This window comes from Octodon degus, unplaced genomic scaffold (genome assembly GCF_000260255.1).
Source record: "Octodon degus isolate 3935 unplaced genomic scaffold, OctDeg1.0 scaffold00163, whole genome shotgun sequence".
Lineage (NCBI taxonomy): Eukaryota > Metazoa > Chordata > Mammalia > Rodentia > Octodontidae > Octodon > Octodon degus.
Window position 1 is genome coordinate 5,366,866 of NW_004524739.1, and position 25,753 is coordinate 5,392,618.

Consider the following 25,753-nt stretch of genomic DNA (forward strand, 5'->3'; position numbering starts at 1 on the left):
AGGGAGAGCCGCCTTAGCCCTCAGCACTCTGCCCCCTGGAGCCACACCCGGCCCTCTCCACCAAGCATGAACTAGCCTACCTCCACCACCCCCAGGAAGGTGTTTCCCTCTCTGCATTTAAAACTGCACCACAGAAATTTGCCACAGCTAAGGACTCCCCCCAAATCACGGCACCTCTCCTGAGGGCAGTGGTAAAGCCAATGGGCTGCAGCGTGAGCTGTGGCAGACTTGAGGAGGGACCTCCTGAATCAGCACTCAGTGCTCCCTAAAGGAGCAAACGATGAGGAAGGGAGGGGCTTGGCGGGACGGAGGGAGGCCAGGAGTGGACCCCTGACCCTGCCAGAAGCAGGGGGTGACCTGGTTGACTTTCCCAGGAGCCTGAGTTCTCACTTGGGGGGCTGCCTACTCCCTCACAAGGCCCATCGCTCATGTTAATTACCGAGAAAAAGCCGATTTCTCCTCATTCCCAGACTCGAAACGGCAGTATCATTAGGCTGCTAATGTGTGGAGAAATTGCGCGTGTCTGTCTTGGAACATGTCCTGATCCAGAAGGGGTGAGGGTGCCCTAGGCAGGGGCTGGTCTCCAAGACACTCCCTGTGGCAGAGGCCCAATCTCTGAAAGAGATGCTGCGCCACCGGGCTGAAGTGGTCTCCCTCTCTGTTCAGTGGGCACCAATGATGGTAATTGAACTACACCTTCCAAAGGTATAAATACATGGTACATAACATGCAAAGCTTATCAGATAGGAACAGAGCTGCTCCCAGACTTACACAAGAATACAGACCCTTTTGGCTCTGCTGAACTTGATTGAACTCTGGCCTGTCTGCTGCCACAGCCCCTCCCAGTCATGCCTATACCCTTTTCTCTGAGCTCCTCCACTCTCTGGGTCAAGAGGCATCTGGGCACCATCTTACCTCTGGGAGGGAGGAACTGGTTATTTCTTCCCATCTTCCCTGAGCAAGGCCCAGTCCCTGGAGGCAAGAAGAGTGCAACCTCCCAGCTCCAGAATAACAGCCACTGCTCCAGCCCTCTACATGCCTCCTCACACCCTTCCTTATGCTTAGTCCTCCTTCCAACTCACATATCACACAAACTGAGCCCCAGATAGGCAAGGTCACCTGCCTGAGCACGAGTCTCAGAGCTAAGCTAGCGCATATTCTCCCCATGCCCAAACTCAGGCTGAAGATGGTCCTCGGCAAATCCACATGGCAATCCAGGAACACACTCTCTTTCTAGCTTTTGTCCTCAAGAGCTGAGGTGGGTGAAGCAGAGGCAGGATGTGCAGAAATAATTATAGCTCACCGTGATCCATGCACGGCACACAGAGGAGTACAGAAGGTTTATCCTCGCCAGTAATCACAGAGATGCAAATTAAAACAACAGTACAATACCATCTTTAACTATTGAAATTAATATGAGTTTTTGTTTTGTTTTGAGATAGCATCAGTGTTGATGAGAACTGAATCTGAGCCATTCTGACTCTGTTGATGGAAGGGTAAATTAGAACAACTTTTTTGGAAAACCATTGGGCGGTGGTATCAAGGGCTTTAAAAACAGACGTGCCCTCTGGTCCCATTAATCTTCTTTTAGGAACCCAGTCCAAGAAATAACCAACGATGCTAAAAAGGACCCATGTACAAGGATGCTTATTGCTGTTATTTATAACAATGAAAAATCACAAGCAACATAAATGTCTAGCAATAGAGGGTTGGTTAAATAAATTATGATACTTCCATACATAAGAATGCTATGCAAACATTAAAAATCATGTTCTTGAAGAATTTTTAATAACCTGGGGGAAATACTATTTTATAAGTAAAGCACAACAGGAAACAAAACTGTCCATCTAAGATGGTCTTGATTGTACAAAAAAAAATTTAATCAATTCATGTAGAGAAAGTCTGGAAGGAGACAAACAGAGTGAATCTGAGAGGATATGGGTAATTTTTTTTGTTTGTCTCAGTATACTTTCCTGTTTCTTACAAATCTACAATTTTTCAGGAAAAATGCATTAGAATTACATGCAAACTGGGGGCTGGAAACAGAAGAATCAAAAGTTTGAGACCGGGGCCAGGGAGATGGCTCAGTGGAATAAGCGTTTCCCTGGCAAGCGCAGGGCCTGAGTTCAATCCCCGGTTCTGCAAAAAAAAAAAAAAAAAAGAAGAAAAGAAAAGTTTGAGACCAGCCTGGGCAACTTAGCAAGAATCTGTCTCAAAATTAAAAAAACACAAAGGGACCAGAGGTAAAGAATTTTCCTAGAATGTGTGAGGCCCTGGGTTCAATCTCCCATACTAAAAAAGATAAGAAAAAGGAAAAGAAATACATGAGATGCACCCAAGTGGCTGGGAAGCTCAGGATGTCGTGAGGCACAGGCTGTGCACCCAGCTTGGGGGCAGTGTAGTCCAGGAAGACTTCCTGCCCAGGCAATGCCTGCAATAGCCCAGTGAGAAAGCTTTGACCAGAGGAGGAACCCTTAGTGTTCTAGGCTGGGAAAGGGATGTGCAAAGGCAAGTGAGACCCCAGTGGCTCCCAGAAACCCTCAGTAGTAGAAGCTGTGGAGACCGGACAAGGGAAGTTCCAGGTGACCAAGCAAAGGAGCTGAATGCTGAAGTTCTTGAGAGGGAGGTGACAGGAACCAACTGTGTTTTTGAAAGATCCTGTGGTCACAGAATGGAAGGGAATGGGAATGTGGGAGATGGGCTGAAGCCAGACAATGGAACCTAGAAAGCAGCAGGGCTGCTGGTTGGGTGGGAGAGGAGTTGTCTAGGTCTGGGCTGAGAGGAGAGGAGGGGCTGTGGGAGCAGTGATTACGGACAGATTTGACAGGACTTGTGATTAATTGGAGAGGGGAGGCGGGGTGGGGGAGGGGCTGAGCGTGACTCCACACAGATGCCAGGCGCTCTGGAGGTTTCCACTGTGCTTTTTTCCACAGCGGTTTCTCCCCCACTCCCTCCAAGTGGGTAGATTTGGGTTGGTCTGATATTTGACTGCCCTCCAGGGAAAAGCTGAGCCCATCACCATGCCCCGACCCACCCCTGCACCTTGGTGCCCTCTTTCCCTCTGCTCTGCCAGGCTGCACGGTGTAGGGTGAGCAAAAGGCCAGAGATGAGGAGTGTGGGCAGAGGCATGGCCAGAAGGGCTGGGCCTGAGGCCCTCCCTGGACACAGACACGGGCTGCCACACTTGCTCAGGGACACAGAGAGCACAGGCACCCACCCGGCCTCTGAGAATCAAGTCACAGCCCAACAGAGGCTGCCCCGCAGTCGCATGCCTCACAGTCACACAGTCAGCGCCAGCCTGGGTCACACACACAGGCCATTGTGCTCTGCCCGAATCCCCAAGGTCCTCCCGCCTGCACCACCCCCGGCCCCACCCCCGCTCCTCCTCCCTCCAGCAGGACAGGACAGAGAGCTGGCTGGCAGAGGGGCCAGCACAGGGGACTGGCACAGGGACCTGCAGCCAAACGGGGCAGCCCCGCCAGGAGGAGGCCTCTGAGAAGGGGTTGCCACGGCAACAGGCTCCTGCCGAACCAACCAGAGGCTTAGATTCTCAGCTCTTATTTTTAGAAGTTGGGGCCTGGACTGGTTGCCCGAGGGCACAGATGCCAACCGGAACCCCCAGTGGTTTGGGTGGACACTGCCCACCCAGTGCTTCTTCCAGAGAGCCCTTCCTTCCCCAAGGTCACACCCACAGGAGGGCTGTGGATTCCCTCTATCTTCACACTGATCATGGGCTTTCTACTAACAGCACCCTTCCCCCTCCAGGTCCCCAGGTCGGGGACCCAGTCTGCTGTCCCACTGCACTGCCACCTGTTGATGGTTGTGATTCAATGCAGAGTGTGTCGGGGAGCGACAAGAAGTGGAGGTTTAGCCGGATTTGCATGGTGGCACATGTGAGGCTGTGTGTAACTCTGAATGAGTGTGTTTGTTATGTGTTGGGGCTTCTGTCCCCCTCTGCCTGGGTGTATACACACGCACGTGAGTGTCCCTTTCCACAGGAGCCAAACACAGGGTGGACACTACCCTTAACTTCCTCCCTAGCCTGGAGTGCTCAGAAAGGTGGTGGGGAGATCTCAGGCTGGAAGGGTGGTGGCCTTAGTGCACCCCTCTCGTCCAAACCCTATCTTGAGCAGACGGCTCCTGAATTGGACAGAAGGGTGGTGGCAAGACAGACGGGCCCAGACAGATCCAGGTGGACAGAGCCAGAGTGAGAGGGATCAAGAAGCTGGAGCAAGCTGACTTTATGGTGACTCCTCCAGCTGCTGGGGATTTCTCTGTTAATCTGGGACTGCTCTGTTTGCATCTCATTTGCCTGCATTTGCATAACAAGGGCCTCACTGGCACCAGAGATCGGAAATTCCTGGCCTGGGTAATTGTGTGAAAAAAAAGCCTCTGGAGACTGAGTAGGAATCCTGGGGTCCCCAGGCAGAGGCTGGGAACTGCTGTGTTGCTGTTGAAGGTTTTCTCCAAACCCAAGAGACCCACTTCTTAACCCTTGCTCCAAGAAGGTGAGGGACAGCTGAGAATGGAGTGGGAGGGTTGATGAATCAGGGCATCTTGCAAGCCCTCTACCACCAGCATCCAACACAGAGTTGGGTCTAGGGTATCCCTGCGGGTGGGAAGAGCCTGAACTTGGTAAAGTCCAAGCTGAGCTGGGGGAAAGCTGGGGGATAAGGGGACCCTCAGCCACTTCTGCCCCTGACCACCTTCCATAGGAGAGATTATCTGGTTACAATGATTGGGATCATGTCCTGGACCTTAGAAGGTACCAACTCCAGGACTCAGACCTGGGCCACAGAAATATCTGCTCTGGACCCCCCACTTCAGACGTCACAACTCTGGGCCTTGTCTGTATGCAATAAAGAAGTGGAAGGGCCACAGGCCTGCTAGGTTGTACCTGTCTGGAGTTCTAGCCCCTTACAGGCCATATCTCAACCCAGGACCCTAGAATTTACTAGCCAGTTGCCAGGGCCTATAGAGCCTTTGTCCCACCTCCAAGGGTAGCAATTTGCTAACACTGTGGACCAAGTGGGGACTGGAGTGCTGGAGTGTCCTCAGACACCTATACAAGGCCCTGGGCTGCAGGACGGAGTCCAGGGTAAGGTAGGAAGGGGGACGGAATGAGGGCTACAGGCCTCCTTGGAATCCCTCCCCCATCTCTTTAAACACTGCAGTGACTCTGACAAGCTGTTTGACCTTGGGCGAGATACTCAACCTCCCTTTGCCTCCAAGTGGGGTTAATATAGTAGTTGCCTCCTAGAGTTGTTAGAGAACATACTGAGTAATTCACATAAAGCACTTAGAACAGTGTGCCTGGCGCAGGGTGAGAGCATGTGTAAGTGTTAGCTATTATTATCTATCATCCTGGGATTTGGCATTCTTCATTCCAGCTGCAGAAGCATTTTCTTTTTCATTTTGAGAAACTGAGGAAGAAGTAGAATCTGGGCACAGTCTTTCCACTCCCCACTTGCTCTCTAAGCCCAAGCCCCTTCGCCATCTCCCTAGAACCTGTCACCTGAGACCAGGATCCAGGAGGTGGCCAGGCCGCTGGAGGGAATGGAATGCTTTGTCCAATGTCCTTATTGGTTGACTAAATGAATAGCAAGGATGAAAGGAACACAAATCAAACCGAAGCTGGATGGACTGCACAGGACAGCCCGACAGGGAGATGTTTTGACTGTGGGGCCTTCAATCGATCTCTCTGACCAGCCCTTCTTTCTAGCTGTTTTCATGAGATGGTGGGAAGAGGGGAGTGAGGGTGGCCAAGTACACTGAAAGTTTCTCCTGAATGAGGGAGCAGCTCATCCTTGTGGGATTAGAGGCAGAGTGTCCACTTGTGTCCTAGGTCCTTCTGTGTCCCGTGCATGTCTGCATGTGGGGCAGTGTCTCTGAGTGTTCTAGCAAAGAACCTCCTCCCTGTCTGAAAGAGAAGGACCCCAGGGCAGGCCCCCTCATTTTCTGGGGCAAGGGGTGGCAAGCCTCATTGCATCCTAATTTACACACCCGCCCCCTCTGGCAGAGCCAGGCCTCAATGCGCCTGCCTGCCTGTCAGCCTTTGGGTTAGCTGTGATGGAGAGCTCTCCTGGGGCTGGCCAGCCTCCACCATCTGGCCAGACTGGTACTGGGGGAGATGGAGGGGAGGCTGTCACAGGATGCCATGGGTGTGTAGGCAGGTGGGAGTGGGAGTGTGGGTGTGTGCGATTGTTTGTATGCTGAGCCTGTGGTTCATCTGGGTGGGCTGCAAGTGGCACTCATGTATTTGTAGTCATGATTGTCTATGTTTGTATGTCTGTGTGACTATGTCCCATGGTCTGGAATCTCTGAGTATGATGCTGTGTATCCAGACTGGGGGTCTTTGGTCTGGGTTTCTTTCCATGGGAGATTCTGAATGAAGGCAGGGGTGTTTTGTGAATTCCTGGCTCTCAGTCAGGAAAAATTAACCTTCAAGGCTTTTTCTGTACAGGGATCAGAAGTGCTATCTATGGGGGCCGGGGAGATGGCTCAGTGGAATAAGCACTTCCCTGGCAAGTGCAAGGGCCTGAGTTCAATCCCCGGTTCCGCAAAAAAAAAAAAAAAAAAAAAAAGAAGAAGTGCTATCTAGGAAACCAAGTCAGCGGAGAAGTTGTAAAGCATCTTTGATTGTTCTTGAGCCCTGTCCCTGGAGGTGAACTCTGGTTTTAGGCATCATCAGAACTCCTAGGTTCCCCAGGGAAGCAGCCGCTCATCTGACCTAGCACTGAGACAAGGTGAACGCAAAGCCACTCCAAAATACTGCTGAGCACCCAGCCATGGACACTGGCACAGCATCACACATGAATCTGAGACCCACATGTGTCATCACCGACCCACACATACATCTATGCATATACATTCTCATATACACATCATGACATGACACATTTGTGTGGCCATATGTTTACATGGCACATGAATGCTTACACTAGGAACATACCCATACATTGATAAAACACATTCTTGCAAGGATGCACATGCCTAGAGCCACACACATTCAGACCTGCTTGCATATGTGTTCACACACATGCTATCCCTTTCATGTCTCTTCTTGTCCTCCCTTCAGCTGCCTCAGGCTAGTGTTCTGCTGTACTCTTCACCCACTACAGAGAAAACTTTGAAAGGCAAGCATCAAAGAAGGGCAAATGTCACATGAATACCGCTTTTCATCCCATGCATATGAAGCAGTATGTGGCTGCCTATCTTAGCTTGTATGTATCTGGCAGTCTGAAGGGCTCTTGCTCCATGTAAAGCAGGGAACAGTCTCTTTGTGACATTGTGGATATTTTTCTGTGCATATCCGTGCATATTTCTGGAAGGATTTATGTGTGTCTATACCCATCTGTGTGAATCTGTGACAGTGGAAGATTTCCATATCTTCATAACTGTATCTTGTGGGCCACCTCCCTTGTGTGCTTATGTATGCATGCTTATGTGTGCATGTGCATATCCGTGCATGTCCCATGTGTAAATGGCTCTGTTGCCCAGGCTCTACAGGCTGGCACTACCACCAGTAGAGGCTGTAGCCTGGGGTGGGGCCAGGTGAGACCAGGCTGAATCCCTTGGCCGTTGACAGTTGTATTTACAGAGCTCCGAGTAGGACATAATTGCTTCTATTAATCTTTTTCTGGTTGTTAATTGCTCACTTATCGGGTTGTGTATTATGCCGACTGTTGCTCTTAATTCTCCTCCATAGCTGCAGGTGTTTCCTGCCTTATTAACTGTTAATCGGCGCAGCTAGGGATAGAGACTTAATTGGCCCCCAGAGTGGGACACAGGCGGGCCAACCGGGCACTGCAAGATTCTCAGCCTGTCCCTGGAACTCTCACCTGTGGAGCACAGGTGGCTGCAGGAAAGGGGCTGGCCTACTGCCAGCAGACAGCATTCCTATATGCAGCAGTTCCCTGTGACAAGTGCAAGGAATGGGCCCTTGTACAGTCCTACCTCCTCCAAGGAGCAACAGAACAATCAGAACCCAGCTCCTATACCCCCCTCTCCATCACCAACAATCTTCTAACCAGGATAGAAGCCAGTCTCGTTTATTTTAATTACCCAAACCTGACAACAACACTGACACACAATGGAAATGGCTCTTACCTTTTACCACTTTTTCTGCCTCCCCTATGACCCTAGCAATCAAGGCTCTTAAGGATACAGAGACACTGGGAGAAAGGAGGGCAGGAAGGAGCCTCCACTAAAGTAAAGACAGAAGTTAGACCCAAGAAGAACTTCCCAGCCTTTGAGGAAGCTATTGCAGCAGTTGGAGTCCAGACAAGCTCCCAGGAGGGAGTTCTTGTGCTCCATCTCAGCCATACTTCTGCTTGTGCAGCTCCAAGAACAGGGGATGCGTTCACTCCACTGCACTGCCACGCCGCAGCAGTGAGAAAAGTTCTAACACTGAGTTTACTCCTCCCATATATGTAGCAGCAGAGAAGCCTAAAGTGTCCACAGTGGAGAACCTGAAGGCCAGCAAGGGCAAGTTAGTGACCCCGGGATTCCTCAGTCTTCTTCGTTTTTGGTTTTGGCTGGCTCAGACTGTCTTAAGGGTGGGTTTGGTAAGGCAGGTGGAGGCGGGGATCTCCAACCAAACCTTGGTATCCTGCACCTGACTGCATTTGCATGAGCAGGTGCTTAAACAACTGAGCTAATGGGCAGCCCTCCTCACCCCATCCTCTACGCTAAGGCTCAGACACACTACAAAGTTCCTTCTCTCTGCCTAATATCTCTTTCCCAGGGGATGGATGGTCTCAGCTCCCACCTCTCAGTCATCCAGGATCCAGCGCCTGTGGGCTGGGAATGCAAGGTTCCTGGAAACAGTGGGCTCCATGAAAGAGGCAAGGCCGGAAGAGGGTGGGGGGCCCATGGTGCACCAACCTGGCTTCCAGTCTCCAACAAGGACAAACAGGCAAACTAAGAGTCCTCATCCTGTACCTGGAACACAGTCTTCCCATTTGACATGTGAAAGTTCTTCCTAGTTGTCCTGTCTGGAGCTGCAAAGGAAGATGATCTGCTTTAACTGGGTTCTGAAGGACACTGGGCTGTACAAGAGAGGAAGAGGGGAAGCAACCCTTACATCCTTACTTTGTGCCAGGGACAGACAAACATGTGTGCAAGAGGCATCCCATTTAACCTGAAAATAACTTAGTGAGTTAGGGATTTGTGTCCCCACTAACAGAGAAGGAAACTGAACGACAGGGAGGGGCACTAACTCAAAGCCACAGAACCAGGACAAGGTAAAATTGGGGTTCCCTCAAGACTTGGAATTATTTAGGGAGCTGAGTATGTCAGGATCCCTGGCGAATTCATGCTAGTGGTTCAGTAAAAGAACTTAAGAGATTGGGAGGTGGTGGTCACTGTCATAGCTTACCCACCTAACCCAAATCTGGGAACGCTGAGAAGCAAATACACAGGTGCAGTCCACATGGCCATCAGGCAGGACAGAGCAAAGGGAACTACCAGGGGTAGTTGCCCAAACAAGTTCTGGCCCCACCTCTATGTTAATGGAATGCAAATATATGTAAATTTTCACAAGCAACAGCTCAAACCTTTGGGAGCAATGGGGTGACACAGGAGCAGTTGCCATGGAAATCCAAAAGCGACCCCACAACCCGCACCAGCAGGCGCGAAGACCCAGGGTTCCTCGCTCAGGTGCCCAGGGCATCACGGAGTGGCAGAGGGTGTGAACCGGAAGGACCCTCAGAGACTGCATCCAGCCGAGGGAAGCTGACACCGCCGGGAAGTAGCGGCGGGAACGCGCAGTGTCACCATCCTGGCCGGCTGCGCTTTCTACTAAACCGTTCCGGTAGTGGGCCTAGGGACTCCAGCTCCGGCCTAGCAACGCGGAAGCCCTGCCCTGGGTTGCATAGCAACGTCCCTAGAGCCTAGCAACCGCCGGCCACGCCCCCTGCAACGTCACGCCTAAACTGCGCTCCCGGTTCTTTCCAAAAGAGAAAGGCCAGGGGCTTGTGGATGAAAGCCAGAAATGTGAGTGGGGGTAGTGTAGTTCAGTTCCCACTACTAGGCAGACTGCAGTATTTCGGGATCCACGCAGAGGAAGTGTTAAAGGGCAGCATTAGCATCCCCATTTACAGAAGGACAAACTGATGCTCAAAAAGAAGGCCCTCCCCAGAGGTCACAGTTTGGTCTTGCCCGTATACCCCGGAGGGAGCAAGTGCTCCTCCGTCACTCCATGAGCCTGGGAGGAGGGATGCGCTGCCATCTTCCTGCCCAGACTGCGTTGGGAAAACCACCCAAGTTGCGGACTTCCGAAGCAAGCTGCAGGTTTGCATAGTAATTTGCATCATTTGCATACATTGCGGAGGCAGTGGCGGTCTCTCTCCCCTCCAAGACAGGAAAGTTCCTCAAGGAGCTCCTGTTGGCTTCCCGGGTTCACCAGCTCCTTCTCCTGGCCCCCACCCGCACTCCATCCTCACCCGTCTGCCAGTCCTTCCTAAATTCTCTCACCCCGCCCCCAGTTCATCCTCAGTCCTGCCAGCCCTGACCTCCATCCCAAGGCTGAGGGCCCCCTCTGCTGTTAGCCGCGGGTAGGGCAGCATAGAACACGAGGCTCACGGAAGAAGGTGCTCCAATAGACAGCCCTTACCCTCTTGGTCCTGCGGGGTTTAGAGCGAAGCCCACACACAAGTGGACTTGGAGAAAGGCAGAGCACAGGGGAACCCCTCTAGGATCTGGGGTGAAAAGTGGTGTCCTACCAGGGTTGTCGCCCCTCAGCCAGGCCAACTTCTTGGCTCTGGGCTGTGTCACCAGGGCCAGTTCACCCTCAAAGGGGAGGGCCACCTTGAGACGCATTACAATTCTAGCATCTGCAAGCAGCTCGCCCAAGCCAAGGCCAAGCAGCACCTTCCGTGCCTAAGCATCTGCCTCCAACCCCCGAAGCCTAGACCCTTGCCTTTCTTCAACCTTCCTGGGAGCTGACAAGAGAAAAAAAGTCACCTACAACTGAGATCTGCACCGAGAGGTGCTCAGACACAGATACCCACAAGTGCACACAGAGGGGATAGGGTGACGTTTTGTGCTCTCTTCCCGTTGATAGGTAGGTGGGGTCCTGGTACTGAGAAGTTCAAAAACCACCGCACTTTGCCTTCCAGTTTGCTCCCTAGCAATCCCTGGGAGCCCCTTGAAAGCCTCCCTCTACTACTCTCCCTCTCCACAGCCTGGTCTTTCCTGCACTCCCATCACCAATCTTTCCCCACTCAATATTTGGAAAACGCTTCCAGATGCCTCCATGGCAATAGCTGTGCTCTGGAGCACAGTCATGGTGTGTTTGGGACCAGTGACTGGTAAGGTCGCACATCTGTACGTGAAAAAACTCCCAGAGACACCCTAAACCATTTGGCTGGGACTACATTCTCTCCGAACCAACCAACAGATGCAACCCTAACTTTGCCAAATTCTTTATTAAACTAAAAGCCAACAGCAAACAGATTAACGAACAGGAAACAAACAGGCAGATAGGGAAAACTGCCCCTCACCTCCCTTCACCAGGTTCTTCTAGCGGCTTCTCGCCTTGGTTCAGCACTAGAAAGGGAATCGAAATCCCTGTTCTAATGGAGTAACCAGCATCAGGCCTTTTTAGGAAAGGGACACTCCGTGTCAACGGTCGGGCCCAAGGAAGTATGAGGGGCTGGGCTAGGGGTCTCTGGAGCTGTGGGGGGCTGGCAGCACAGACTGTAAGTCCCTGGGGGTATAGGGGGCTGAAGAAATGCTACAGGGGGTGGGAAAATGGGATCCTGACCTGAGGGGTGCAGTAAGGCTTGGAACTGGTGATTAAGGTTCACTAGGAACTTGATGTTCTGGTTGAGGACTTGGTGGGGGCAAAAGGCCCTGTGGACATGCTGGTCATAACCAGAGCCATTGGCAGCTGGCATTGCTAAATGCAGATGTTGGGGCAGGCACCGGCCTGGTTTGGGGGGCTCTTTTCCTCGGCCATGACACTGCCAGGTTTCAGCCTCTGCCCATGGTTTCCCCCTGCCTCTGGGGAACTTCCACCAAGCACAGACTCCCCTTGGAGACAGGCTGTCTCCATTCTGGCTCTGCTGCAGGTTAGCCTCTGGGGGAAGAGGGCCTTTGAGGGCCCTATCTGGCTCCCTGTTGTCTGGCTGGTAGAATCTGAGCTCCACTTCCTCCTTAAAGGACACTCTCTTCCGAACCTTCCCCCACTTGGTGTTAGGCATAGCTCTGTTTGGGAGCCCTTCCCTAGGGAGTAGCACAGCCAGCAGCAGGCTTGAGTGAGTGATTTCCAAACCTGAGGAAAGAAAGAGGGAGAGACACATAGACTCATAGAGCTCTGGGGCACTCAGGAATCAGTTTCCATAGACTGGTGGGAAGACAACAGAACTCCCAAAGTCACATTGTATCTGCCACAGTCAGATCCCAAGCAGAGCTTCCCTGCAGTGCCAGGGACCCAAGGGAGGCTGAGAAAGTGGGAGGGTGAAGGGTCAGGGAGACAGCTCAGCAGACAAAGTGCCTGTTTAGGCAAGCACAGGGACTGGGGTTCAATCCCCAGCACCACATGGCGTGCAGGCCCCGCCCCCAGGCGTGCTGAGCTGGCCGAGTCCAGGCATGGTGGTGCACGCCTGTAATCCTCATACTTGGGAGGCTGAAAACAGGAGGATCACTATGAGTCTGAGCTGTGTAGTGAGACCCTGTACCAAACACATTAAAAAAAAAAAACCCTCTTATGTCAAAGAAAGAAAGAGAAAGGAAAGGAAAGAGAAAGAGGAAGGGAAGTGAAGGGAAGGGAAGGAGGGAGGGAGGGAGTGAGGAAGGAAAGAAGGAAGGGAGGGAAGGGGAGGGGAGGGCAGAGGAGGGGAAGGGAGGGGAAGGGAGGGAAGGGAAGGGAAAGGAAGGGAGAGGCTGTCTAGGAAGATGTACTCTTAGCGAAATCAAGGTTCTGGCTGATGGTGGGACATGGAGGGACAGACTCCAAGGCTCTGTGGATTCAAAGTCTTAATTCATTGTTGAAGGCCATGTAGCCCAGAGAAGCCAAGTAATTTGTACCAAATGTCCACCCTGGGCGTCCCCAGCCTTCTTCCCTAGGTGCCTTCCCTGAAGTAAACACTACAGTGGCCAGACTTGGCCCAGCATGGCTTTGGTGAAACATTTGTCCCTCCTGTTGTTAGTGACAGTTTCAATTTGTGCATCGTATCTTGGTTCAGCTGCCCCTGGGTCAAACGGGGCTGTCCTAGGCTTCTATTTGGCAGTGTCTAACTGGGAGGCAGTGTGGTGGGGTACTCGGAACCAGTTTCCGGGGCCAGGCTGCCTGAGTGTGAGCCTGCCTCTGCTACTGACTGGCCGTATGGCTTTGGGCAAGGCATTTGCCTTTTCCCTACCACAGTTTTCTCATTTGTGAAATAGAAAATCTAAGAGCACCACTCTGATAGGACTATCCTGAGACTAAAAGGATGCATCTAGGGAAAGAGTTTTGGGTGCACATGCTTAGCATGGATGAGGCCCAGGGTTCAATGCCAACCACTGAAAGAAGAGGAGAAAGAGGAGAGAAAGAAAACAATGACAACTTCATCCAGGTAAAGCTTTTTGGCTGGCACTCAGTAACACACAAGTATCAGCTATTATCATTTTGGCAGTGCTAAGAATCAATCCCTCAACCACACACACACACACTAGGAAGGTGTTCTGCACCGAGCCACACCCCTAGCCTGAGCTCTTGCTGTTCTCTCTGTCACATCTGCACGTGCGGGCATTCCCTTCTGAAATGTGCGTCTCTGCTGAGGCATGGATGACTGTGCCTGCTCTCCGAGCCAGGGGAGGCAGGGGTGCTGTGGGCACTGGACACTCACCCGGACCGCCCAGAAGGCGCAGTGTGGTGGGCAGCGGCTTGAAGGCAGGCAGGGGCAGCAGGACCACCCTCATGTGCTGCACTGAGGTCAGTACATGGCACTGCTTGTTGTTGAGGTAGGAGTACAGCATGTGACAGTTCTGGGTGTCCCGAGTGCTCTGGGGACACAGTTTGACCACAGAGATATCCTACAGGTGCAGGAGGAGAACAGCTGAGGAGCGATGATCCTCTGCCTGAAGACATCTAGCCCTCTGAAAACTGCCCCCATTTCCCAGGAGAGGAAGCAGAGAGACCTGCCCAGAGACCCTCAGTGGGTCTGCAGTCACATGTGGAATTAGACCTGGGCTTCCCAAACCAGCCTTGGTGCACCACAGATTGAGAGGGATGGAGTGAGGGGGAGAATATGGGGCCAGGAGAGAAGGGTGCCTGAGAGCTGACAGTTACCTTGGCCTCAGCTGAAGAGACAGTGGTCAAAAGGTCCCACACAGTGTTAGGGGGAATACAGCCTGCTGAGCGAATCACCTCGGGCAGAGCCTGGGGGGGTGGGAGAGATGGCCTCAGCCCTCAGCTTCCCCTCCCTTTAGGCAGACTCACTCCCAGCCACATGGAAGGAGGCCAAAGCCTGAAGCAAGGAAGATGGGTAGGCAATAACAGAACTCTCAGCAGCTTCCCAGAGATCTCTAATCACTCCAGAGGCCCTTAACTGGTCCTGCCCAACCTCCTATAGCATCTCAAAAGCCCCTCACTCCCTCAACTAACAGGCTGTCCTCATCCAACACTTTAACTGATCAAGTCATTCAACAATAACTTCTAACTCTCCCCTGGGCCAGAGAGGCACCAGACATCTCTCCCAGGCCCTTCTTGCTTTGAAATGCTTCACCTTCTATGTCTCCTCAGAAGTGGCGCTGGCATCTCATCTGTCCTGATGCCTAGCACGAGGCCAAGCATCAAGAGGGCAGAGCGAGTAACAGAATACACGGGTGAATGAGTAGCCAGGTGAGGCACTCCCTGGGGAGCGTAGGAGGGAGCCCCTGGGGAGCAGAGCAGGCAAACCTGGATGAGCCGACAGCTGTGTCCTGAGACCAGCTGGGCCTTGGCTCGGAACCGCTTGATGGAGAACATGTCAATTACCCCCTCCCAGGGAGGTGGGCTGGGCCCGGCCTTTGTAAGCCCAGCAGACATCTGGTACCTAGAGGGAGAAACAGATGGTCAGGGTTAAGTAGAGTGGGTCATCAGGATCATTCTGTACCTCCTTCCTTTCCAGAGCAGGTGTTGCATCCCCATAGTAAGGGCCAACACTGGTCCAAGTGTAGTCTTGGGAAGGGAGGAGTTGGGGTGATCTAGTCCCCTGTATACATGGGGAAACCAAGGCAGAAAGACTTGCCCATAGCAACACAGGAGGAGAAGCCCATGCTGTGTGTCTGCTGCCCCAGCCGGTGGACTCCCCCACTCATCCTGCAGGGTTGCCACTTCCCAGCCCCAGCCCACACCTGTCCTGGGGCTCCATGGATGGTGTCTCCCTGGTTCTGGGCATCTCCGGAGAGGACTCAGGAGCTGGGCTTGGGTCTCTCTGGAGGACACTGTTCTCCCTGCTCCTAGAGGCTCTGGAGAAGCCTAGCAGCTCACTCGGAGACTCTGCAAACAACAGAAGCAGGAGCTGAAATAGGCAGGCAGAAGAGGGGGGCACCCCAGCACCAAGAGCCCGGGCTTGAAGCAGGCCCCTCCTGCACCCCTGCACCTGCACCAGTGTGGCAGTCTGGGTCCTGCACGTGGTGATCGTGCTGATCCGTGATGTCCCCTAGCAGGGCAGGCAGGTCCTGCAGGCTGCAGTCTCCAGACACCACAGGTCCCTGTGAGGCACAGGAGCAGGAAGGGACAAATAAAGTGACTGTGAAATCAGGGAGAGGGAGCATCTACGGGTAGGGAGCCTGAGGATGTGGTTTATTTTCTTAATAACATTTTTATCACAAAATAGTTAGCAACTCGTTAAAAAAAAAGTGGAAAATCCAATACTTGTAAAAAATTTTAAAAATTCACTCTTTGTCACACCATTCAAACAACAGTTGATGGCACCTTCATGATAATTCCTCTATACACCGGGACAGGAGAGGGGGGTCCTTACACCAAAATAGCTGGGGTCAAATATTCAACTTTGTATCCTTCTTCTGTCCATTAACTGTAGAAAAGGCCGTCACCACATTATCTAGCCCCCTAGTGGTATCATTGATGGGGCAGGCCATAGTATACTTGTCATTTCTGTTACCTCTGGGCCATTTCTGGGTTTTCTCTATTATGACTAACACTTAAGCACTTTTTTTTTTTTTTTTTTTTTGAGACAGGGTTTCACTACACAATTCAGGCTGGCCTTAAACTCACTTTGTAGTCCAGCCTGGCCTCAAACTCACAGCAATCCTGCCTCAGCCTCCTGAGTGCTGGGATTACAGGCATGTGCTACCATGCCCAGCTACTTGAGGATATCTTGACACAGAAAATATCTTCCTAAATTTTATACTCCTTCCGTGGGTCAAGTTCTCAGAAGCAGATCACAGAATCGGGGAGGATATTCGTTTTAAAGGCCCTCGATAGTCAGGCATGGTGATGCACACCCCTAATCCAGTACCCTGGGAGGCGGAGGCAATAGGATTGAAAGTCCAAACCTAGCCTGGGCAAGCTAACAACCCACTGCCTCAAAAAATAAAAATGGTGGTGATGGGGGAGGGGGAACAAGGCTGGGGGTGGAACTTAACACAAAGGCCCTGGGTTCAATACACACACACACACACATTGCTTTAGGAAGGCATAAGAAGATTCTGAAACTCTGGCCTCACCTTGTAACTACCTCGAGAGCAGTGCCACGGTGTGGCCTGTGGAGCCAGAGGCCCAGGCTGAAATCTCAGCTCTAGTACCACATACTGTGTGACCCAGGGCTAATGGTTTCCAGGTCCTCATTGAGAAAACGGCATGGTCTCAGCCCTCACCACGTAGGTCACTGTGTGGTCTGAATAAGGTGCCATTGGTAAAAGGACACACAGCAAGAGTCCAGGCAAGTAAAGATTGTTTTTGTGTGTCCTTTCCCCTCCCTTTTGCGCTGTCTCCTCCATCTTCCCCTCTCCTGGGGCTGAGGGCTTCTCTCTCTGTCTTCCCAGCTCCTCCCTACAGGGACACTGGTTTTATTCAGGAAATGGAGCCTGACGTTGCTTGGGGAGCACCCACAACCCCTCAGGACGTGGCTCTGCACAGGACGTGGTTCTCCTTGGCTTGGATGTGGTGGTGGCAGAAGTGCAGTTTCATTTATTGTGTTCTCTGCCATTTCCCCAGTGCCCATCACCCAGCAGGTGCTCCACAAATAGGTACTGAGTACACAAATAAAGAGCTCAGGGCCTGTCCCACGCCCCTCATTCCTGGTCACACAGCTGACCCTGGGAACACCCAAACCAAGCCAGAGTGGCCTTCTTCTGAGAGTGACCGATGTGAGCCGAGGGGAGGCTCTAGGCGTCCCGTTCATGGCTCCTGAGGCTGTTGAGCATCCCTGTGAGGCCCTGTGCAAAATGGAGCCAGGACAGGACGGCGTACACAAGGGCTGAGCCCATTCCTGGGGTGAAGGAAGGCCTAGACTCTGGGCCCTCCTCCAAGAGCCAGGGCAAGTTGCAGGAGGCCCTCTGGCCCAGCTGGCCTGGGTGCTGGGTGGGTCCTGCCCCAGCTCAGCTCCAACCCACCAAATACACCAATTTTCTTCCTTACAGCTGGAAAAATCATGGCATGAAAAAGGGGGGAAAGACCCAGGCCATGCCCACCTGGGCCCCATGCAGAAAGGGTCACTGTTCCACTTTACCACAAGCACAGCCAGTTAGTGGGGTGATGAACCGCACTCCTGGGCTTGGGCCTCACCCAACACCAGCTCAGGCCCCACTTACTGGGTATTCCAGGGTCAGTGTCTGGTCTGTGTCCCGAAGAATCTCCACCTCGCCCTTGTGGGTCAGTTTAGAGGTCGGAAGGCCACGCAGCTCCTTCTGTTGCTGTGCAATGATCTCTAGTTCCTGGACCGGTTCAGCAGGGTTAGAGCAGTCTCTGGCCAGCACTGAAGGCCTAGGAGCTCCTTTCTCCCTAGAAGACCTCCTGCTGGGCTCCCTCCTGATTCAGCCACCACCCAGCCTCCCTGCCTGCTTCTGCTGCTCCTCTCACCTGGAAAGCCTGCCACCTTCAGCTCTGCCTAAGGGCTCAACTCATTCACCCTTCAGCTCAAAACCTGCCTCCTCCAGAAGCCTTCCTGGACTTCTCTTTCCTCTGCAAATCAATTCTGTCTCTGATCTCACCTCCCCGTGTCTTGGGAAGACTGAGGAAGAGAGGAAATTTCCAGAGCAAGCTCTGAGTCTCAGAGGGCTGTTAATAAAGGTAGTATGGCCTTGGGCCAGCACTCAGTGCCTTCAGCCTCAGTTTATCTGTTCTCTGGTGATTAAATTAAGAGCATTACATTAAATAGCACATGCAAGCTGGGTGTGATGTTGCAGGTCTGCAATCCTAGCACTTGGGGGGAGGCTGAGGCAGGAGAATGACCAGAGTTCAAGGCCCGTCTGGGCTACAAAACGAGTTCAAGTTCAGCCTGAACTGCACAGTGAAACCCTGTCTCAAAAAAGGCAAAAGAAAGAAAGAAAGAAATACAAATAAGTAAGTGAGTAACATGTACAGAAGGCCCAGCCTAGGCTGAGGCCCTTGATAAATGCTGCCTGATTCTGTCCGTCAATGTCATCCCACCTGAAATGTTTCTCAAAGGCGCGCTGTGCCTTTCCTAACACTGCTGGAAGATGGGGTCCTACTTCCCTGCAGTCCCACAGGGCCCTTCACTTAGTAGGGCCCTTGCTTGGTTTAATGCCTTGCTGTCATCACCTTAAAATTCTTCGTGTTTATTTTATTTTTTTGGTGGAACTGAGCATTGAACTCAGGCCCTTGCAAGCTGCACTGACCCCGACAAATCACCCAGCCGGCCCTGCCCGTCCCCACACAGCACCTGGACAGAAGCTCAGCCACAAGGGGACAGTTCCACTTCATGGACTCTGGTTATGAATTCTGACCAGCAGCGTCTTGCAGACCAGCACCTCAGCCCCTGCCCTGCGCCAGGGCCGCAGCCCTTGGTCAGGTGGCCACTACCACGCATCAGGTGAAATGTTCTCCAGAGCCGGCTCGGCCCACGCTTTCCTTGTGCCCAAGAGTTCCCAGAACCCAAGGTCTATGGGGACAAAACTATGGAGTGTGGGGGCCGGGGGGTGCCCCAGCCTGGGACACCAGGAAGATCTGTGGCTTTTTCTGAGATTTTGAGGCTGAGACAAAGGGAGAGGAGCCCCCAGGGACTTCCTACACTGGACTTCAGACTCAGGCGCAGTGGTGGCAAACCTATGGCGCAAATGCCACAGCAGGCCGTGTGGATCACTGAAAGCTTTAAAACGTTCACCAGCACTGCTCTGGACTATCTCTGGTTGAGCTCCTCCTGCCTCGTTACCCAGTCTGGCTCCACAAGAAACCAAGAACATCACCTCCAGCAGAGCCCCTGTCCCCAGTGCCTTGCATGCCTAATCTTTTCTTACTTTTCTACCAGGAGGGTCTCTGCCTCTCCCCCCACCTGCCTTCTGGCTTCAGTTCCCATTCTCTGCCTGGTCTTCCCTGCCTCTCCTTCTGCCTCCTACTCGGCTCTTTTCCCCACTCTTGGGCCACTCTCTCCCTCCATCATGCCACCCCCCAGCTCCACACTGCTCACTTTTTTCTCCTCCTGGTCCCGCCAGCGGGCCAGCTCCTGGGAAGCCATCTGCACTGAGCTCATCTGAACCAGGTCGCGGGGGGTGACATTTCCATGAACCACTTTGAGAAACAAGTCCTACAGGGACCAGGGACAGAGACCACACACACCACTGAGCACTCCTGCCCCAGAGTCCTGCCAGCACAAGGTGCCCTGGAAGCAGAGCCTGGCCCAGGTCAAAGCCCCACTCACCGGGTTCCTGGGGTCACGCAGGTTGAAGAGCAGGCTGCGATACTTGCTCTTGTAGCGGCAGCTTATGCCCCATGTGAGGTCAAAGAGGGCTGCTTCGATATCAGCAGCAACGCCCTTCACCACCTCCTCACTCAGCCCCAGGTTGGGAAGCTCCTGAACGCTGTGGGGACGACGGCAGGGCCGAGGGCACATGGTACCTGTGGTTATCCAGGCCCTTAGCCCCAGGGGGAGACATGAGTGGAAACAGGATCTGGGCCAACTGACTTCTGTTATGGGCATTTTCCTATAAGGGCCTATTTAATCTCACCTCAGATCTTTGAGGAAGAAATATGGCTGCTCTCCCTTCACAGAGGGCTGAAGGGAAGAGTCCAGAACCTTGACCCAGCTCCCCTGACCAGTGGCAAAGCAACATTCCAATCCAGATGCCTCAGTCCATACTGTCCCTGCCCCCCAGAGCTGGCGAATGTGAGGAGGGGAGGAAGAGGTACAAGGCATCAGCCAAGAGGAGGATGGGGGCGACCCTGAATCTGCCACTGATTTGTTTTTGTTTTTTTTTGTTTGTTTGTTTTTTGTGGAACCAGGGATTGAACTCAGGCCCTTGTGCTTGCCAGGGAAGCGCTTATTCTACTGAGCCATCTCCCTGGCCCCATGCCACTGATTTGTTGTGTGGCCTCTGCAAAGCCTTGCCCTCGCTGAGGCTTGGTTCCACCATCAGTCTTGATTTCCAACTCTCAGACTCATTGTGCCTGGAAGCATCTGCTCCACAGACACCCACAGGACCTATCAGTCATAGAGAGCTGCAGTATCATAGGCAGTAGCTAAAGGGAAAGCAAGATCTTGAAGCCAGAGCCACTCGGTTCAAATGCTGGCTCTCCACCAGTTGGCTGTGTGGGCCAGCGAGCTCCAAGCTACCAAGTGGGGTTAGTCACACACACAGAAGCCCTCAGTGCACTGCCAAGCCCGGGAGGCATCAGCCCTCAGAAAGGTGGAGAAGCAGGGCCAAGGCCTTACCGACTCCACAGCGCCTCCCACAGGACATGGACCACAGTGGCTCGGATCTGAACATCCAGGGCGATTGTCTCCTCTTCAGACTGAAGCTGAGCTGTGGAGAGAGACTTCAGTGCTCCAGGGCATGAAGAGGGGGAAGACCTGAGCGGCTGAGGCAGACAAGCAAAGGATCCCCCCTCCCCATAGGTCTAGGAGTTGAGCACAACCAGCCAGCAGCCCCCACCTCTTTGGGGAGGACTTTAGGCTGATGAGGAAGGGCACAAAAAAATTCTAGTCAGGGCCACCTGGCCCCTGAATCTTCCCACTCCCAGCAGCCCCTCCACAGCTCTCACCTGGATTTTCTGCCACCCCTGGAAGAGTTTCCCCATTCACAGTCTCCTCTGGGCCATCCTACAGGGGGGAGGGAGAAATTGAGGCCCAGCCTGAGGCCCAGAGGACCTTGTTGCTTGTCTGCTCCTACCTGTTCCCTGCCCCACATGAGGGCCACATGGTAGGGACAGCCACACTCAACCCTGGACATTCAGTCACAAAGACGGGGACCCTGAGGGGCAAGGATCAGCTCTTCTGAGAGAGGGAGGTGCCAGAGAAGCCCCCAGAGGCCCCTGGTGTCCCTCCTGCTGCAGGACATGCTGGTCACCCAGGACTGAAGACCTGCGACAGCCTCTCTAGTGCTCCCACCAGCCAGCTCCTCTGTACACCATCTACCAGCTGGGAGACAGGAGCTAAGCCACACCTGGCCATCCTGTGTGACACTGAGCAAGCAACAGCCACCTTTCTAACCTCAGCAAGAGCTCTGTGCATCACGCAGTAGCTTCCCAGTAGGACTAAGCGATGTCACCTGGGTGGGGAAGCCAGCTGCGTACCTGGCCTCCAGCAGGGCCATGAGCTGCCGACCTTTTCCTGGTTCTGGGTTTCTGGTAAGGTGAGGCCGAGCTGATCTCCATAAACTTCTCCATAGCCTCCAGCTGTGGCAGCTGCTGTCCCCCTGCCTGGCTGAAGGTGATTGCTCCTTGCAGTTGGATCCCTGTCCCAGAATCTACCTGCAGGAGAATGCACCCTTCAGCACATGCACCACAGAGGTGGCCTCATCAGCCAGCCTGTGTAAGCTTCATGAGGATGGGCAGTATGCCTGTCTTGGTGTCCACTGTCCTCCCAATGTCTGCAAAAGGCCTGGCACTTAAAGGGCTCAATAAACACCTGTGGACTGCTTCTGCCCCAGGAGAAGAGTTGTCCCATTCTTGCCCTCTCCTCTTCCCCTCTGGGCCCAGCACATTCATGGTGGACTGGACCCTGCTCTAGGATTCTTCTCATCTTTCTTCCGACCAGAGATGTACTTCGTGGAGACCCGCCTGCTCCCACTCGAAACTCAGTCATACCGCTTTCAGGGTCACTAACTTGCTCTTTGCCCCTCCCCAGAAGCAGCAGCACATAGCCATCCCCCTTCTGAAGGCTGATGACCACTCCTCTCTTGCTCCAGAGAGAAATCCTTCCATGACCACTTAGGATGCAGAACCCATGTTGGTCGTTTAGTGAGCTACGGAATCTAGCCTGCTTGCTTTTTTTTTTGCTGTGGCTGCTAGGAAACTCAGTATTAATTTTGAACCCAAAAATATACACTTCTAGAACTGATAAAACGTAAGGGGTTGCTAGAACAAGACTTGCCATCTCCTTCTCCCTTCCTTTGTTTAGGCTTTTATTCCATTTTAAGCATGATTCCTTTAACTTTAACTCCACACCACAGATGTTATTTTGAAAGGAGGTGTGTCCAAAAACTAACCCTTGAATGAATGATCATAGAATGGTCAGGTTGCAAAGTAAGTGGGAAGCTAGAAATCTAAGCTTCAGCTTCATGGAGAAAGGGGAGTATGAGGCTGTTTGAGAAGGGGTCAGGCCAGGGGACAGGCTGCTTCTGCCACCCACCACCCCTGAGCAAAGGGAAGAAGAGGACAATAACAGAAAAAGTAAAAACCTACGTAACACACATGCTTCACCCCACAGAGCATTTTTGCTTCCTCCTTAGAGCAAAAGAGAATACAGAGATTAGAATCCAAAGGACCCTGTGAGCCCCTGGCAGGGAATTCACAGGAAGATGCTCTTTCTGAAAGGACATACAGCATTCACTGGGTTGGCATTTGTAAACAAATCCAAAGCTGGGCACAATCCAATGTCCATTAAAAGGAGAATGGTTAATAAATGGTAACATATCACACTATAAATTTAATGTGGCTGTTAAAAAGGGTGAGGGAGTCATAATAAAAACTGCCTGGGGGCTTATTAAGTAGCCAACAGGGGGCCGGCAAGATAGCTCAGCAGACTAAGCACCAGCTTAGGCAAGCGCAGGGATTAGGGTTCGATCCCCAGTACTGCATGCTGTACTGAGCCGGCCACTGAGACCAGGCATGGTAGTGCATACCTGTAATCCCAGTGCTAGGGAGGCTGAAAACAGGAGGATCACTATGAGTACAAACTGTGTAGTGAGACCCTGTACCAAATACATTAAAAAAGAAAAAGCCAGCGGTGGAGGAGGCACATCATACATAATCTTATTAAGGTTCAAAACAACACCAGGAAGATTTATTGTTTCTCCTCTCCTGCTTTACAAATGAGGAAACTGAGGCTCAGAGGGGCTCTGAAGTCCCACAGCTACTAGGCTGCACAGCAAGTGATAGATCCTAGTTCTGTCTGACTCCAACACCCCAGCACCTAACCACTGGGATGTGAAAAGACATCATAATATATTACTGGGAGAAAAAGAAAGAAAACAGGTTAAGGAACAATGTTGCATAAGCCCATTTATGTAAATATGTATTTATAGATGTGTAATAGAAGTTATCTCTGGGGAATGAAATTCCAGGGAGACTTTCATTTGCTACATGTACACACTTGGGATATTTATGTTATTCAAAATAAGCACATATTTCTTCTATAATCAGAAACATATTTTTATTAAAAAGCAAGTGCAGAGCAGTATGCATAGTGTGCTACCATTTGCGTTACAGAGAGAATGAAATTTTAAATTTGTGTTTGCTTGAATACGCATAAAATATCTCTAGAAGTATCCACAGAACCTAATCACCCGCTGCCAGTAGGGAAGGGCCTGGGTGCCGGAAGGGAGCTTTTCTCTGTTCTTTTTTTTTTTTTTAAACTATAAGAATGAATCAGCCTTTCATAAAAGTAATTGAGAAAGGAGGAAAAAAAGGAAAACGGGGCTTCTGGGGGAAAAGGCAGGAGAGATAGTAAGACCAGCCCTTCACAGCTTAAAGCCTTTTCCTAAGCCTTGTCCTCAGGGGTCCCTAACATCAGTGTTTCTGCTCAAAACGACGGGCAGCAGAAGAAGCAAAAACTTTAGATGTGGGGTGTATCAAGCCAGAATACAAAATATGCATGTGTAATATGTTCAAAGAAATTAATAGGAGTCAAACATATGAAAGGCAAAATCCCCCTACCCTAACCCCCCCCCCAAAAAAAAATAGGCAGATTTAGTTGGGAACCAAAAACTTCTGGGAATAAAAAATATGAATATAATTAAAATTTTAAACTATGTAGCCAGGCATGGTAGCACATACCTGTAATCCCAGCACTTCAGAGGCTGAGGCAGGAGAATTACTGCGAGTCCAAAGTCAACTTGTGAACCTAAGGCCACAGCGGAACCACATACGTAGACCTTGTCTCAAAATAAGTAAATAACTCTAAGTATAGGGTTAATAAAAAGTATCTGAGGGCTGGGGAGATGGTTCAGTGGAATAAACGCTTCCCTGGCAAGCACAAGGGCCTGAGTTCAATCCCCAGTTCTGCCAAAAAATAAAAATAATAAATAAATAAATAAATAAAAAGGGTCTGCTTACAAAAAGAAAAACTCAAAAAAGAAAAAAAGAAAAAGAAAAACTCTGTATGTATAGGTATAATAGGATATTAGATACAGTTGAAACAAAAAAGATGATAGGAACAGATGCAAATAAATCAGCAGCTAAAAGAAACTTAAATACTTAATACTTTAGATAAATACAAAATTACCAACTTTTTAAAAAACAAAAACTAATTGCATATAAAGATCTATTTCTATACCCCACACCTTTTTTTTTTTTGGTGGTACCAGGCATCAAACTCAGGACTTGTGCTTGCCAGGCAGACACTTATGTTACTGAGCTACATCCCCAGCCCTAAAGATCTATTTCTAAGGGCTGGTGAGATGGCTCAGTGGTCTAAAGCACCTACTTAGAACAAGCTTGGCAAAGCACAGGGACCGCGGTTTGATCCCCCAGCACCACATGCCCGCCAACCCCGCCCCCTGGTGGGCTGAGCTGGCCACACACACGCACACACACATACACACAAATAAATAAATTTATTTTTAAAAAAAAGATCTATTTCTAAAACTAAATGATACATTAAAAGGAAAAGTGGAGCAATACATGAATAAGAATATATCAGCCAAAATAAAGCTTTGTAATTATATTAATGTCCGATAAAACACATTTTATTTTCCTTTTCAGACAAAGTCTCACTATGCAGCTCAGACTGGCCTTGAGTTCACTCTGTGGCCCAGGCTGGCCTCAAGCTCACCATGATCCTCCTGGCTCAGCCACCGAGGGCTGGGATTGCAGGCATGAACCACCATGCCTGGGGAATAAAACAAACTTTAAGACAAAAGTGACTAGAAGCAAAGACCTCAAAATGTAACAACAAGCAGCTTTATCAGGACGCTGAAGCAACTCGAAATTTACAAGCATCCTGGGGGCCAGGGATATAGCTCAGTGGCATAAGTGCCTGCCTGGCAAGTGCAAGGTCATGAGTTCGATACTTGGTACCACAAAATAAAGAAATTTTAAAAAATAAAATAAATTTACAAGCGTCCTGTAACAGAATCTCAGAAACTGTATGGCAAAAACTGACAGGACCACAAGGAGACAGACAAATTCACCACAGTAATACAC

At 51.4% G+C, this 25,753-nt stretch overlaps 1 protein-coding gene across 1 annotated transcript; it reads right to left on the minus strand.

The window, feature by feature from the left end:
* Positions 1-11,594: 11,594 nt before the first annotated feature.
* Positions 11,595-21,778, minus strand: Spocd1 (SPOC domain containing 1). The gene is made up of 12 exons (XM_012517300.2): positions 21,683-21,778; positions 21,152-21,209; positions 20,823-20,913; positions 19,812-19,971; positions 19,581-19,697; positions 17,746-17,868; positions 15,570-15,681; positions 15,321-15,466; positions 14,885-15,034; positions 14,276-14,365; positions 13,833-14,019; positions 11,595-12,277 (listed from the first exon to the last, which is right to left on the minus strand). The coding sequence occupies exons 1-12, from the start codon at positions 21,773-21,775 to the stop codon at positions 11,595-11,597; spliced, it is 2,010 nt and encodes a 669-aa protein (XP_012372754.1). The 5' UTR covers positions 21,776-21,778.
* Between the last annotated feature and the right edge of the window lie 3,975 nt (positions 21,779-25,753).